This window comes from Phascolarctos cinereus, unplaced genomic scaffold (genome assembly GCF_003287225.1).
Source record: "Phascolarctos cinereus isolate Bilbo 61053 unplaced genomic scaffold, phaCin_HiC Scaffold_5;HRSCAF=322, whole genome shotgun sequence".
NCBI classification, from domain to species: domain Eukaryota; kingdom Metazoa; phylum Chordata; class Mammalia; order Diprotodontia; family Phascolarctidae; genus Phascolarctos; species Phascolarctos cinereus.
In genome coordinates this window covers 468,159,281-468,172,647 of record NW_027555958.1, presented here as the reverse complement: position 1 = coordinate 468,172,647, position 13,367 = coordinate 468,159,281, and the positions used below count along the sequence as shown (strand labels likewise).

Here is a 13,367-nt window from a genome sequence, read left to right as displayed (position 1 = left end):
TGTGTGTCTCTGTGTATGCATGTGTATGTGTATATGCATGTGTGTGCCTGTGTGTGTCTCTCTGTATATGTGTGTATGTGTATATGCATGCATGTATATGTGTGCATGTGTATGTATGTGTATATGTGTGCCTCTGTGCATGCATGTGTATATGCATATGTGTGTGCATGTATAACGCACGTGTGTACATGTATATGCGTATGCATGTCTGTATATGTGTGTCTCTGTATATGTGTGTGTACACATATGTGTGTATGTATGTGTATTGTGTACATGTGCTTGTGTGTGCAGATGTGTATGCGTGTGTGTATGCATGTGTGTGTTGTATGCATGTGTATATGTGTGTCTGTGTGTATGCATGTGCATGTGTGGGTATGTGTATGTGCATGTGTGTATATGTGTGTGCATGTGTATATGCATGTATGTGTATGTGTGTATGCATGTGTGTGTGTGTGTATGTATGTGTGTGTGTGTGTAAAAAAGACATAGATAGGAAGAGGGAGAGAGTGGTTGTGGGAGGGATGGACCTGGCTTTGGGGGTGCTCTGGGTGCAGTCCTGGGCTCTTGCTCGGTGGGGCCAAGCTCAACGCCATCCGTTTCCTTTCCTAGGAGCTGGGGAAGTATGGCCTGCTCTACTACAATGCACTGTTCATGATCCTTCCCACCGTGGCCATCGCCTACTTCACGGGAGATGCACAGAAGGTAGGCCCTCTCTCGTAAATCTTGGCCGCCCGCCCACTTTCGGCTCACAGAGGGTTTTTTCCACAGGTCCAAAAGAGAGGCTTGTATGCTGGTAGGGAGGAATGTGCTCATCAGGTGACCAGAGTGGAGAGTTTCCTTCCCAGCCCTCCTTCCCTGTGCCTCGGTGGGGGACGGTGCCAAAAAGTCTCAGAATAGCTGTTGCTAGAAACATAAATAGTCCTGTCAGCCAGGACACTTTGGGGAGAAGGAGGAGGAGAGGGAGAGTTTTCTGGAGGCAGAATTTTCTGGGGAGAAGCACTGAATAACTGTAGAAGGACGCTGTCCTTGAAACATTCCCGCTGAACTTTTCTGTGCCTCAGTTTCCTCTTCTGTAAAATGAGGGAGTTGGACTGACTGGTTTCTGGGGACCCTTTTGCTTCTCGATCTGTGATCTAGAAGTTGTGAGATCAGTTAAACCCCAGCAGAGCCCTGAAGCTTTCTGCTCTGATTGCTTTTCTGTTTTGGCTGCTGGCCCAAGATGCATGGTTTATGGAGACTGAGCCCCAGTCGGCGTCCTGACGACATAACCAGAAGATAGCTGTTGTCACCAGTGGTTTACTTTTAGTGTCTAATAATCCTCGTTCCGTTTCTACAGATGTTTGGCTGGCTTTCTGCCAGTGCCTTTACAGCAAGCCTGCACGCAGACAGGAAAGATGTCCCCATGCTGGGAAAGTTCCTGGGGTATCACAGATGAGATGGAAACTGAGGCGTTGTTTTGCCAGTGATTTTTGTTTCGTTGATATGGCTTGCTTTTTACACTAAGGTCATTTCTTGATATGTCCCCCTTCCTTTCCCTACCTCACAATGGAATCTTCGTTCTTTTTTTTGAAAGTTAAGCAAAACTAGCAAATGCTCTGATGGTCTGTATATTTTCTGGTCTATGTGCTATTCTGCATCCATGGTCTTCCGTCTTTCTACTGAGAGACAGAACTCTATTTCATTGTCTGCTCTAGGACCAAGGTTATTGGTTCCTCTGGAGCTATAAATTTCAAGCTGGAAGGGACCTTAGAGGTCACCTGGGCCAGAAAAGGAAACAGTCCCAGCCAGAGAGAACCTGCCCGAGCTTACCCAGGTCCTAAGTGGCCAAGGCGGGCTGAGAACCAGTTCTACTTCATTGCCACTGTACCAGGCGGCCTCTTCATTCATCATTCATAAATTAGAATTGTTTAATTTATAGAACTGTAATCTGCTGATTTTCTCTTCCTCCTCCCCTTCTTTCTCCTTCTGTCCTCCTCTTCTTTCTCTTTCTTCTCCCTTTCCCTCTTTCTCCTCTTTTTCTTCCTTCTCCCCCTTTCTCCTCTTCCTCCTTCTCTCCTCCCCTCTTCTCCTCTTCTTCCTTCTCCCATTCCCCCTTTCTTCTCCTTTTCCTCCCTTTCTCCTATTCCTTCTTCTCCCCCTCCCCCTCCTTCTCCTCTTCCTCCCTCACCCCTCCCCCTCTTTCTCCTTCTGTCCTCCTCTTCTTTCTCTTTCTTCTCCCCCTCCCTCTTTCTCCTCTTTTTCTTCCTTCTCCGCCTCATTCTCCTCTTCCTCCTCTCCTCCCCCTCTTCTCTTCTTCCTCCTTTTCCCCCTTTCTCCTTTTCCTCCTCCCATCCCCACATTCTCCTCCTTTTCCTCCCTTTCTCGTATTCCTTCTTCTCCCCCTCCCCTTTCTTCTCCTCTTCCCCCTTCTCCCCCTCTTTCTTTTCTTCCTCCTTCATTCCTTCCTTCTTCCCCTCCCACCTCCCTCCCTTCCCACACCCTCTCACTGTTGCTGTCTCCAGGGGTGGTTAAGAGTCCTTATGGCTTGGTAGATGTAGAAATGCTAAAATATTTGTTGAAGCAAATAAACAAACCACATTCTCAGCATCTACTATGTGCTATGTTCAAAAAAATTGCTCTTTAGACCAGTGGGAGTTGCTCCCAAGCCTGGATGTCTCATATATGGAGGTTTATGGAACCACTTTTCTTTTGTCTTTTTTAAAAGATCTATCACAAAATATTCTGAAGACTTTCTTAAATTTGACAACTGGGGCAGCTAGGATAGAGTACCAGCCCTGGAGTCAGGAGGACCTGAGTTCAAATCCAGCCTCAGACACTTGACACTTATTAGCTGTGTGATCCTGGGCAAGTCACTTAATCCCATTGCCTAGCCTCCCCCCAAAAATTGACAACCAACTGTCAACCAGTCAATGAACAAGCATTTGTTAAAATCACTGACTGAGTGGTGGGTACAGGACAAAGGTGCCCTCAGGGAGCGTGTCTGGGAGATGAGAAGTACATCTGTAGGTATAGAGAAATACAAATGCAGGCGATTTGGGCGAGGCTGGAGACAGATCTGGGAGGTCTTCTTGCAGGGGGTGGTATTTAAACAAATTCTCCTTTTGGCGAAGCATCTGAGGACAAAGAAGCAGAAAAATGATTATTGTTGCAGGTTGTGCCCTGGTTATCCGAGATGAACGGCCAGGGAGGAGTGGAGCCCCTGAATTTAGGCACTTTGGCCGAGGAAGCAGAGACTGTGCTTCTTGGACATGGAGTCTGAAGGGTGGGCATGCACTTAGAATGGCTGAGGAGACCGGAAGAGCAACTCACAGTTCTGGCTGTTTTCTTTCGATTCCTGCCCTCTCTTCTCTCAGAAGGCCATTCCATAGAGCAAAGAATACTTGGGGCTCACATTTATATGGTACTCTAAGGTTTCAAAGGCACTTTACATACATCATATCATTTGATGCTCACAGTACCCCCGTAAGGGAGGGGCTATTATTATGCCCATTTTATAGATGTGGAAACTGAGGTTCAGAGAGTGTGAATGAGTTGCCCAGAGTCATAGTATCTTGAAAGTGACCTATTGCGAGAGGAGCTTGGAGAGGCAAATATTGAGGGCCATGAAAGTCTGGGATTTGCCTGTAGGAGCTGAAAAAGCCTCTCCAGCTGGCATTCCTCAGATCTATGGGGTTAAAAGACAACAGGGTGAAAAATTAGAAGTCTTCTTTTTACGTGGAAGTGAGATGGCAGATGTAAAGGTACTTTGTAGTCAATCTGACAACAAGCATTATTAAGCACCTATTATATATGAGGGGGAAGACGACATGCAGACAGCAGTGTGCAAATATAGACAGGTTTGTTGGAGATAACCTCAGAGGGAAGGCGCTGAGATGCAGAAGAACTGGGAAAGTCTTCGTGGGGACGGGAAGGGAGGCAGGAGGTGGAGATGAGGAGGGGCAGCGTGCCAGACGTGGGACCAGCCAGGGAACATGCCCGGAGCTGAGGGTTGGAGTGTTGGCTGAGGAATAGCTAGGAAGCAGGGTCACTGGATTGAAGGTGTGAGCAGACTTCATGTAAGGCGGAGTGAGCGTGGCGGGGAGCACACAGGTTGTGGAGGACTTTGAAAGCCAAACAGGGTTGTGGTTTTTTTTTTATCCCAGCAGTAATAGAGAACCACTGGAGTTTATTGAATAGGTGGTGACAAAGTCGGACGTACATTTTAGGAAGGTCAGGTTGACCACTGTGTCATATTGGAGCCAGACGATAGATTGGAGACCCACCCCACCCCAGCAGCTATCACATTAGCTCAGGTGGAAGGTGATTAGCGCCTGCACTGGGGGTGGCAGGGTCAGAGGAGACAAGAGAGCGGGTAGGAGAGATGTTATGGAGGCAGAACCAACAGGAGCTGACAGCTGATTGGAAATGGGGGATGAGAGGGAGGAGTCCAGGATGATCCCTGGGCTGGGAGCTTGGGTGACTGGGAGGATGGGGGTGCCCTCCACAATAAGGGAGACATCAGGAAGAGGCGAATGGTTTGGGGGGGAAGGAGAAAGAGCTGGGTTTTGGATGTATCAATTTAAGATGTCTGTGGGACGTCTGGTTGTAGACGTCTAAGAGGCAGTTGGAGTCTCCAGAGTGGAGTCTTAGGGCCGAACAAGGAGATCGGAGAGTCAGCTGCAGAAATGCCAGCTCCCTAAATGGTTTGGGTTTAAGCATCCACTCTGGTCTTTCCTTGGAAGCCCAGCCTAAGGGCAGCCCCTTGGAATTACTTGGCGCCTCCTTTATGGGTGTTGTTTATTTACTTGTCTTAGTAATTGTTGTTCCCTCCAAAGGCACTTAAACTCCCGAGGGGCAGAAATCACTGTCTGTGTCTTGGTGTCTCCAGAGCTTAGCTCAGTGCCTGGCACGTAGTAGGCACTTCATAAATACTTACTGCTTGATTGATTTCACCTGTTTTTTGCATTTAACGCTAGAGAATCACAACTGAAATGCTTTTGTCTGCTAGTAAAATCTCCCAAATTATAGTGCATTAATTTTTTTTTTAAAGAGCTAACATACAAAAATTAAAAAATAAGGCGAGGGGGAGGTGTGGGGGGGAGGGAGGAGGAGGCTAGCCTCTTATCTGGAGAGCACATAGCTGTCAGAAGTGAGAAAAAGGTCACAGACCTCAGTGAGCACTGTGGCAGTCAGTGTTTGAAGCTTTTTTTTCCTTGAATTTCTGGGGTGAAGCTGCAAAGTTCTCTTCTGTGCCTCTGGCATTTTTGCCCCGCAGTTAAGATTTGTCCCTGCCAGTTATTTTGTGGGCGTGTAGTGGACTTTGAGCCCTGGGGCTGGACCAGCAATTAAACTGGGAGAATTGGAGAGAAAAATAAGTGAATTTCATGGAGGTGAGAATGTTAGTTTCATCATCCCTGTCTTCTTGAGCCCTCAGTTAAAATTAGGATTGTGACCTACCATGTGTACATAATAGTAATAATAATAATAATAACAGTAATAATGCTAATTGGGAGTCAGTATGGCATAGGGTGCTGTAGTTAGAGGCAAAGCCCCTGAATTCTAACCTAAGAGGCTTCATCATTTATTTATCTGTATGACCTTGGAGAAGTCACATAACTTTTCTGCCTCTTGCCTCATCTGCAAAATAGGAGAGTGGAACTTGAAGACCTTCCAGGTTCCTTCCAATTCTAAAACTATGATCTGTTGGGTCCTAAAAAAAATCATGAGGCAGAAATCATCTCATGTTAATGAGAAGTTTCTTAATTAATTGGCCCATGCAGTAACAAGAATGCATCCATGTCTGCAGGTAGCCCAGGCAAGGGACTCCAGAATTCCCCTAAATGGCCCCAGTTTTTATACCCTTGCTCAGACAACTTTGGCTTCTTCTCTTTCCCAGCCATTGGTCTCCGTTTGATACGGAATCCCTCTCTTTAGCCTGAGCACATTGTCTTTTCCAGAAGTCTCCTCTAGTTTACCAGCAACTCTCCTGCTGCCTTCTTCTGCTATGTAACCTTGTGGATCAGCCCAAATTATTCTCCTTTATTACAGCATTCTGTTATAGTCAGAGGCAAAAATTGAACCCTTCAGATCCTAAATCCCAATTGTGTGAAGACTAGAGGATCTCAGAGCCCCCTTCCGCCTCTAAAGTTTCTGAGTCTATGAGAGGCAGTGTGGTACAGTGGGAAGTGCCCCAGATTTGGAGACAGATTCAGCTCCAACTCTACCTGGCTTGTTTTTGAGATCCTGGGGCCTTGGCTTATTCATCATTAAAATGAGGGTATTGTATAATCTCAGAAGTCCCTTGCAGCCCTACATCTGTGATCCAGGCAGATAAAATATAGCTCTGTGGTCTACTTTATTTGTATCTCTTCTTTACCATTACTTAGATTTTATTATGACACTGAACATAAGATCATTGATTTAGAGATGGCAAGGATCTTAGAGACATTCTAGTCCAATCCCTGCCCTGTGCATGTTGCAGATGAAGAAACCAAGAAGTTAAGTGATTTATCCAGGGTGATACAACTTAAAAATATCTGAGGCAGGATGTGAACCCAAGTCCTTCTGACTCCAAGCCTATCCACTCTGCCACACGACTTTATAATCTAGATTCCATTTCTTATTCCAGTCAATCAGTCGATCATTTATTAAGCACCTACCATGTGTCAGACACTGTGCTAAGCACTGGGGATACAAAAAGAGGCAAAAGACAGTTTCTGCCCTCAGGGAGCTTACAGTCTAATGGGGGGAGACTACTAGCAAACAGATATATCCTAACAAACTCTATCCAGGATTCAGGGTGAGGTGCTGGAATGGAGAGGGGGTGGTGCAGGCTTGCTGTAGGAGGTGGGATTTTTGTTGGGAGCTCAGCAGCAGACTGAGTTCCTGACCTGGGGAGCTGGGTCGTTTACCATGTTTGCGAGCCCAGCCACTAGCACAACTTTTATGCACATAATAGGTTCTTGACCAAATGTGTCTTCTTCCCACTAAAATGAGTATCAAGTAAGTCCCTACTATGTGCCTAGGATTACAGTATGGAGATGGGGGATGTAACAGACATCAAGGACAAAGTGCAACAATGTATTTATGTGAGACAGAGAGCAGTCTGAGACTGTGTTTGATTGGGGACCACAGCGTGGAATGCCTACAAGTGCCACAGAATCGTCCTTGTGGCAGCGTGGAAAAGACCCTGGACTTGAGTGGAATGCTAGTTTCCTCTCTGTAGAGCTGGAAGCATATCTAGAGCAACCTTTTTCTTTTACAAACGAAGAAACTGAGGTCCAGAACAAGTTAGTGACTTGGCTTAAGGCCATAAGCAAGGGACTGTCAAAGATAAGATTTGAACCCTGGTTCTCTTGACCCCCAGTCGGTTCTTTCCACACTCCCTGGCTTTGGGTTAGTTACTTTACCTCTCCTGAAAAGAAGCCTAATAATCCTTGCATTCCACCCTAGCCCTGGTCATAGTTAACCCTCGGGTAAAAGTCCACTGCAAGATAAAAGCAGATAAAATCCACCAGCGCCAGGAGACAAATCAGTTCACGAGGAAATTCCCTGGAGTCTCTGAGGAGCTCCCCTCCAAAGTCCTAGAGCTCTCTTAAAAAACTCCGTGCCCAGAGGACACACACCCTGATGCGGGTCCATCCACCTGAGCTGAGTGAACTCAAAAGGGCCCAGGGGTACCCCCCAGGGTCTTGGCTCAGCATGGTAAATGGAGCCACCCTCGGTCCCCTGGCCTCCTGGCCCACCCCAAACGCACTTTGTAAATTCCATTTCCTGGGATGCTGTGGCCAGTGAGTCAATCCCTCCCCTCCCCCATGGCCGCCTGCTAGGGCTGAGTCACTCTTCTTTGCTGGCCTGTGCCTTGGAAAACTAACTTGATTTCTAGTCCCCCACGCTTTTCCTCAAGCCCTTCCAGCTTGCCTGGCTGAGATCTGGAGATCCAAATTCACCTCCATACCGCGATGAGCTGTAGGAGGAGGATTTCAGGGGTGAAGTTCTAGGGAAACACCCTTAGGGCCTGGAATTGTGTAGAAACGTGTGGGCAGGGAGTTGAGTTTGGGCACCTGCCAAGTAGAGCCTGAGGGGATGGGGGTGAGAAGGGCTGCAAACTACAGGGAAATCTAGGTCTGTGTGGCTGGACTGGGGCCTTCAGGGATGGCAGGAGCTTGGGAACAACAGAGGCAAAGAGAAAACTGGAGGTATCCAAAGGCGGCCAGACAGTGTCCTGGAATAGGCAGGATGGAGACATCAGTTACAAAGTAATCAATGGGTTGTTTGTGTGAAGCGGGGCAGGCAGGACTGAGATTACAGCTGCCAGGCCTTGGGCTATGGCTTGTCTGGCCGAGATGCTGGAGACGGGGCTCCTTGGGTGATACAATGTAAGTGAAATGTTTGGCAGCCTGTAAAGCCAGGCTCTCCATGGGGGCCCAGCCATTGTATTATACGTGTCCATACCCAGACACATATGTAAACATTTATTTATCATATAGAAATTGATTTGTTACATATTCATTACATGTAAATTGATTCATTATATTTAAACACATTATATATAAATTTGTTAATTATACGTACATTTATTCATATGTATATATATATACACACACACACAATAATTGCATTTCATTAGAATTTGTTTCCTTTGTAATCCTAGGTATTCATTTTATTCATTTAAAAACACGATTCTGAGAAAGGCTCCGAAGGCCTCACCAGACGGCCAAAAGAGTCCGGGTCGCCAAAAAAAGAAAAGTTAAGAATTCTTTCAAGTGTTTATAAACATCAGCAGTCACCCTCTGCTTCAGTTTCCTCCTTTGTAAAATAGAGGTAATAACAGTCCCTCCCTCCCAGTGTTGTGAGGGTCAAATGAGGTAATATTGGTGAAGTGCTTAGCACAGTGCCTGGTACACAATATTTGTTGCTGTTCAGGTGTTTCAGTCATGTCCAGCTCTTCATGACGCCATTTGGGTTTTTTAGTGTTGTTGTTTTTGCAAAGATACTGCAGTGGTTTTCCATTTCCTTTTCCAGCACATTTTACAGATGAGGAAACTGAGGCAAACAAGGTGAAGTGACTTGCCCAGAGTCACACAGCTGGTAAGTGTCTGAAGCCGGATTTGAACTCAGGAAGATGAGGCTTCCTAACTCCAGGGCCAGTGCTTTAGGCACCATGGTGCCACCTAGCTGTCCTAGGACACTATGTCAATATTAGATTTTAAATTATTATAATTATAATTATAATTATTATTATTAGTAGTAGTAAGTAGTAGCAGAAATAAGTAGGTGGCATAGATCACTGAACTTGGAGTGAGAGCTGAGTCAAAATGCTTCCTGAGACACACACATAGAGACTAGATGCGTAACCTTGGGCAAACCATTTAACCTTCATTTGCCTCAGTTTCTGCATCTGTAGAATGGAATAAAAATAGCACCTACCTCTCAGAGTTCTTGTGAGAATGAAGTGAGATAACATGTATAAAGGGCTTAGCTCGGTGCCTGGCACACAGTGCTACGTAATGTTGTTATTGTCCTATCTGATAGGCTTGTGGTAATCATGACAAAGGCTAATAAATCTTAAATCATAGGATTATAGATTATAGATTTGAAACCTTATAGTCCAACCCTCTCATTTTTATAGGTGAGGAAAGTGAGGCCCAGGGAGAGGGGAGCTGATTGGACTGGCCCAGATGATAAAGTAACAGTGTCATTTGAACCTGGCGCGCCTTTCGACACCAAATCTGTTTACCTTTCACAGGACTAAGGGGCTAGTTTTGGGAAAAAAATACCCCTTGCTTGAGAGAGAGAGAGAGAGAGAGAGAGAGAGAGAGAGAGAGAGAGAGAGAGAAAGAGGGAGAGCGAGACGGAGGGAAAGAGAGGGAGAGAGAGTTTTGACAGTAATGTGTAGAATTTATTACATACGTTTGTTAACCAGAAAATATCACAAGTCCGTGGGATGTGTTGCCAAACAGAGCAAGGGAAATACAATGGAGTCATCATGTCAGGGGGAATCCTCTTTCTCTTCTGCCATGTGTATGAAATTTTTTTTTCCTGGTGTTTAAATTTAGAATAAAAAAATTAACTTAAAAAAGAAAAAAACCCTCTTTTTTTGCCAGAAAACAAAACAGAACAAAATTTTAAAAAGTTCCCTTGGAATCATTCTGCCGGTACTTGCAGACTGGTGCTGGACAGCTGTTAATCCTCAGCTGGGATCCAGGTTTGGATATGGGGCTGCTTCTTTCTACATTTGTATTTTCCTTCTTTGCCCAGGACCCCGCAGCGGGGCCTTGAAAGCCTAAAGAAAAGGTCCGAGACTTCTTGGTTTGTTCTGACAAAGTGGGCGGAAGGGGGTCTGGGCTCACTGGGCTGCTGCTAGTCCGTCAGCGGCCATTGGAACAGCCCAGTTTTAGACTCTGAGGGTCCTGGCTCCAGCAGGTTTCTGTCTGTGCTGGAGGGAGGGGCAGCTGTGGCTGGTGCTCCCCCCCCCCCATCCCTCCATACTTGTGGCTTTAGGCCAACTCAGGGCCTCCTCCTTCCTCTCCCAACCTCTCACTCTCTCTTTTAACCTCGCATCCTTTTGAAACGTTACCTAATAGGAAGGACTGTGGTAGGATCTAGAACCAGAGCAGGAAGAGATCTCGAAGGTCATTTAGCCTGACCTCCTCATTTGTAGATAAAGAAAGCAAGGCCCAGCTGGGTCCTGTGACTTGTCCAAGGTCTCACTGACAATTATTGGCCCCCTTGACTTGGCATCGCTGCTCTTTTTCTGAAGAAGGCAAGAGCTCAGCTGACTGGATCTTTGCCAGTCAGTTCAGCAAGCATTTATTAGGCACTTCCCATATGCCAGGTACTGTGCTACGTGCTGGGAGTACAAATACAAGCTAAAAGACAGTTCCTGCCCTCACAGAGTGAACAGTCTACTGGGGAAAGACAGCACATAAGAGGGAACTGAAAAGGATGTCTATTCCAGAGTCAGAGGCATCTTCCAGGGTGAGAAGGCTGCTGGGGAATGGAGGGGAAATCTTCAGAGGAGTTGGGAGAGGAGGGAAGGAGTGAGCCTGGAAAACCTGGGTTCTAATCCTGGCAGCATTTTGGCTGGCCATTACTTACCCTCTCAGCGTCCTACCCCAGAGTCCCCAAAACTACAGACCTCCAGCCAGAGACAGATTAAAATCTAATTGGGCAGTGTTTAGCAAGAAATAAAAATACAGCAAAACGGAAGTAATGTTAACTTGGAGGTTTCTAAGTCAACCTGCTGCCCTCGGTTTCCATCTCATTACCCTAGGCAGTTCTGTAAAGTTCAGTGGTCACTGATCTGCTCTAACAGAGGTCTTTTCCTTCCTGGGAGTTCCTTTTGGCTGAAGAAATCAGAGACGGGGTCAAAGACAAAAACCTTGCCTAGTCCCAGCGCTCAGTGCTGGGCATACAGAGGCAAAATTAAAACAGGGTTTGCCCTCAAGGAGTTTATGTGTTTTTGAGGGGAAACAATGGCCCCTATATATATACACACACACACACACACACACACATACATGTGCATATATATATACACATACACATGTATATATGTGTATATATGTATATATGTAAAAAACTATATATAGTATGTATAAATATATATGTATTACATATATATATATATATATATATATATATATATATAATATATATATATATAGCTATATGCCAGTGGAATCAGCAAAGGCTTCCCGTGCTGGGGGCCCCTTGAGCTGATAAGAAGCCCTGAGTAGGAAGAACCACACTGTCATACAAGTTTATAGCCCTTGGCAATGGGCACAGATTGGCTTTCTTCTTACCTTTTTAAAAAAGACTAGTTTTTGATTCCAGGTTCTAGGCCTGCCAGAAGCAGTAGAATTTGTCTTCGGTTTCTACTTCTCTCTGTATTCTAGTCTACAGGTGTCAGGCAGAGGCCAGCCTGCTTTAGAGTAGGAAGGAATAAGAGCTACTTGAGTACCAGGGCTGGCGAAGGTGGGGCAGGCCTCTGGTCACTGAACAGCTTTGCTGAGGGTCAGTTGGTCCAGATTGTATTGAAATAAGTTAGGTGCTGGTGCTAGGTCACCTTCTGTGCACACGGCCAGTGACGGGGAGTCACCCAACAGGCCCTGGGGTCTGAGTCTGCTGGGCCTGCTCCCAGTGGGATGGGCTGGCTAGGTGTTCTCCAGGAGTGATCAGAGAACAGAGCCCATCTGTCTGAGCGCACAAGGGCTGCCTGTGGCCGGCCAGTACGGGATAATGTCTCCATTATACAGCCTTATAAATGACACTCCTTGGATGAGTTTTGTGGGAACTGGCTGCAGCCTGAATTCCATACCTGGCGGGTGCCTCCCAAACTCTGGTTATTGAGAGAGAAATGAGTGTTCCTGGAAGAAGGGCTTCTTGTTTGTTTGTTTAAACCTTTTCTCAGCTACTGTGCCCAAGGCCCACTCAGCCTCTCAAGGGCAGCCCTCACAGTTTGGGAGAATTTGTGTCTCTTTTGCCTGTAAGTTCCATTGACCTGATAACAGCAAAATTGTAAACTGATCCCTTCTCCTTCGATGATTAGGCAGGCTTTGGAGGACTCCAACTACTTATCTAGTTAGCTGGTAAAATAAACTCTCTTGGTCTTCTAGATGTGTGTTTACTTTTAAATTTTAGGAAGGAAATTCAGTTCAATAATTTAGTTCATTTTTTAATTAAAAATTTTTATTAGTATCTTATATTTTTATGTAACCTTCATTTCTGAGTATACTCCTGTTTCTCCTATCTGATATCCATTGTTACAATGATTTTTTTTAAAGTCGGGAGGAAAAACAGTTCAACAAAACGAACCTATATTTCAGTTGACTTTGACAGTATTTACAGTTCAGCAAACATCAATATAGGAGACTGAATCACTTAACCTCTATCTCATTTTCCTCATCTGTAAAATGGGGATAATAATAGCACCTTCCCCCCAAGGTCGTTTTGAGGATCAAATAAGATACTGATGGTAAAGCAGTTGGCAAACCTTAAAGAGCCATTTAAATGTTAGCTCTTATTAATAATAATAGTAATAATCAACCAGATTGGTCCAGAGCCAAACTGTGCCCCATACCTCTACCTTCATGTTCTCGGAGTCGGGAGAGAACCCAAATGCCGCTTTGTTGGGATGTTTGAGGCACTAGGGCAAAACACCACGTACTACAAAGTACCTCGTGTTATACAGAATCTCATGGAATCTTCCATGGTCATGACAGGCCGTGGGGATATCCTTATTCTCATTCTACTGCGCAAATAGACCTCTGGAGCTTTAGAACTGGAAGAGACCCTAGTAAGAGAGGCGGAGCTTCCAGAAAGAAGGTGATAGGCCCACCATGCCCGCCCCTCATCACCCCAAGGCTGGAATAGTGGGCTTCGTT

At 45.7% G+C, this 13,367-nt stretch overlaps 1 protein-coding gene across 1 annotated transcript in view; it reads left to right on the top strand.

Annotated features, from left to right (window-relative positions):
- SLC35D1 (solute carrier family 35 member D1) overlaps positions 1–13,367 on the top strand; it is a 65,007-nt gene that overhangs the window by 18,594 nt on the left and 33,046 nt on the right. Inside the window, exon 8 of the mRNA XM_020993063.2 lies at positions 610–702. Within this exon, the coding sequence (XP_020848722.1) occupies positions 610–702 (93 nt within the window). The remainder of the gene's footprint in view (positions 1–609; positions 703–13,367) is intronic.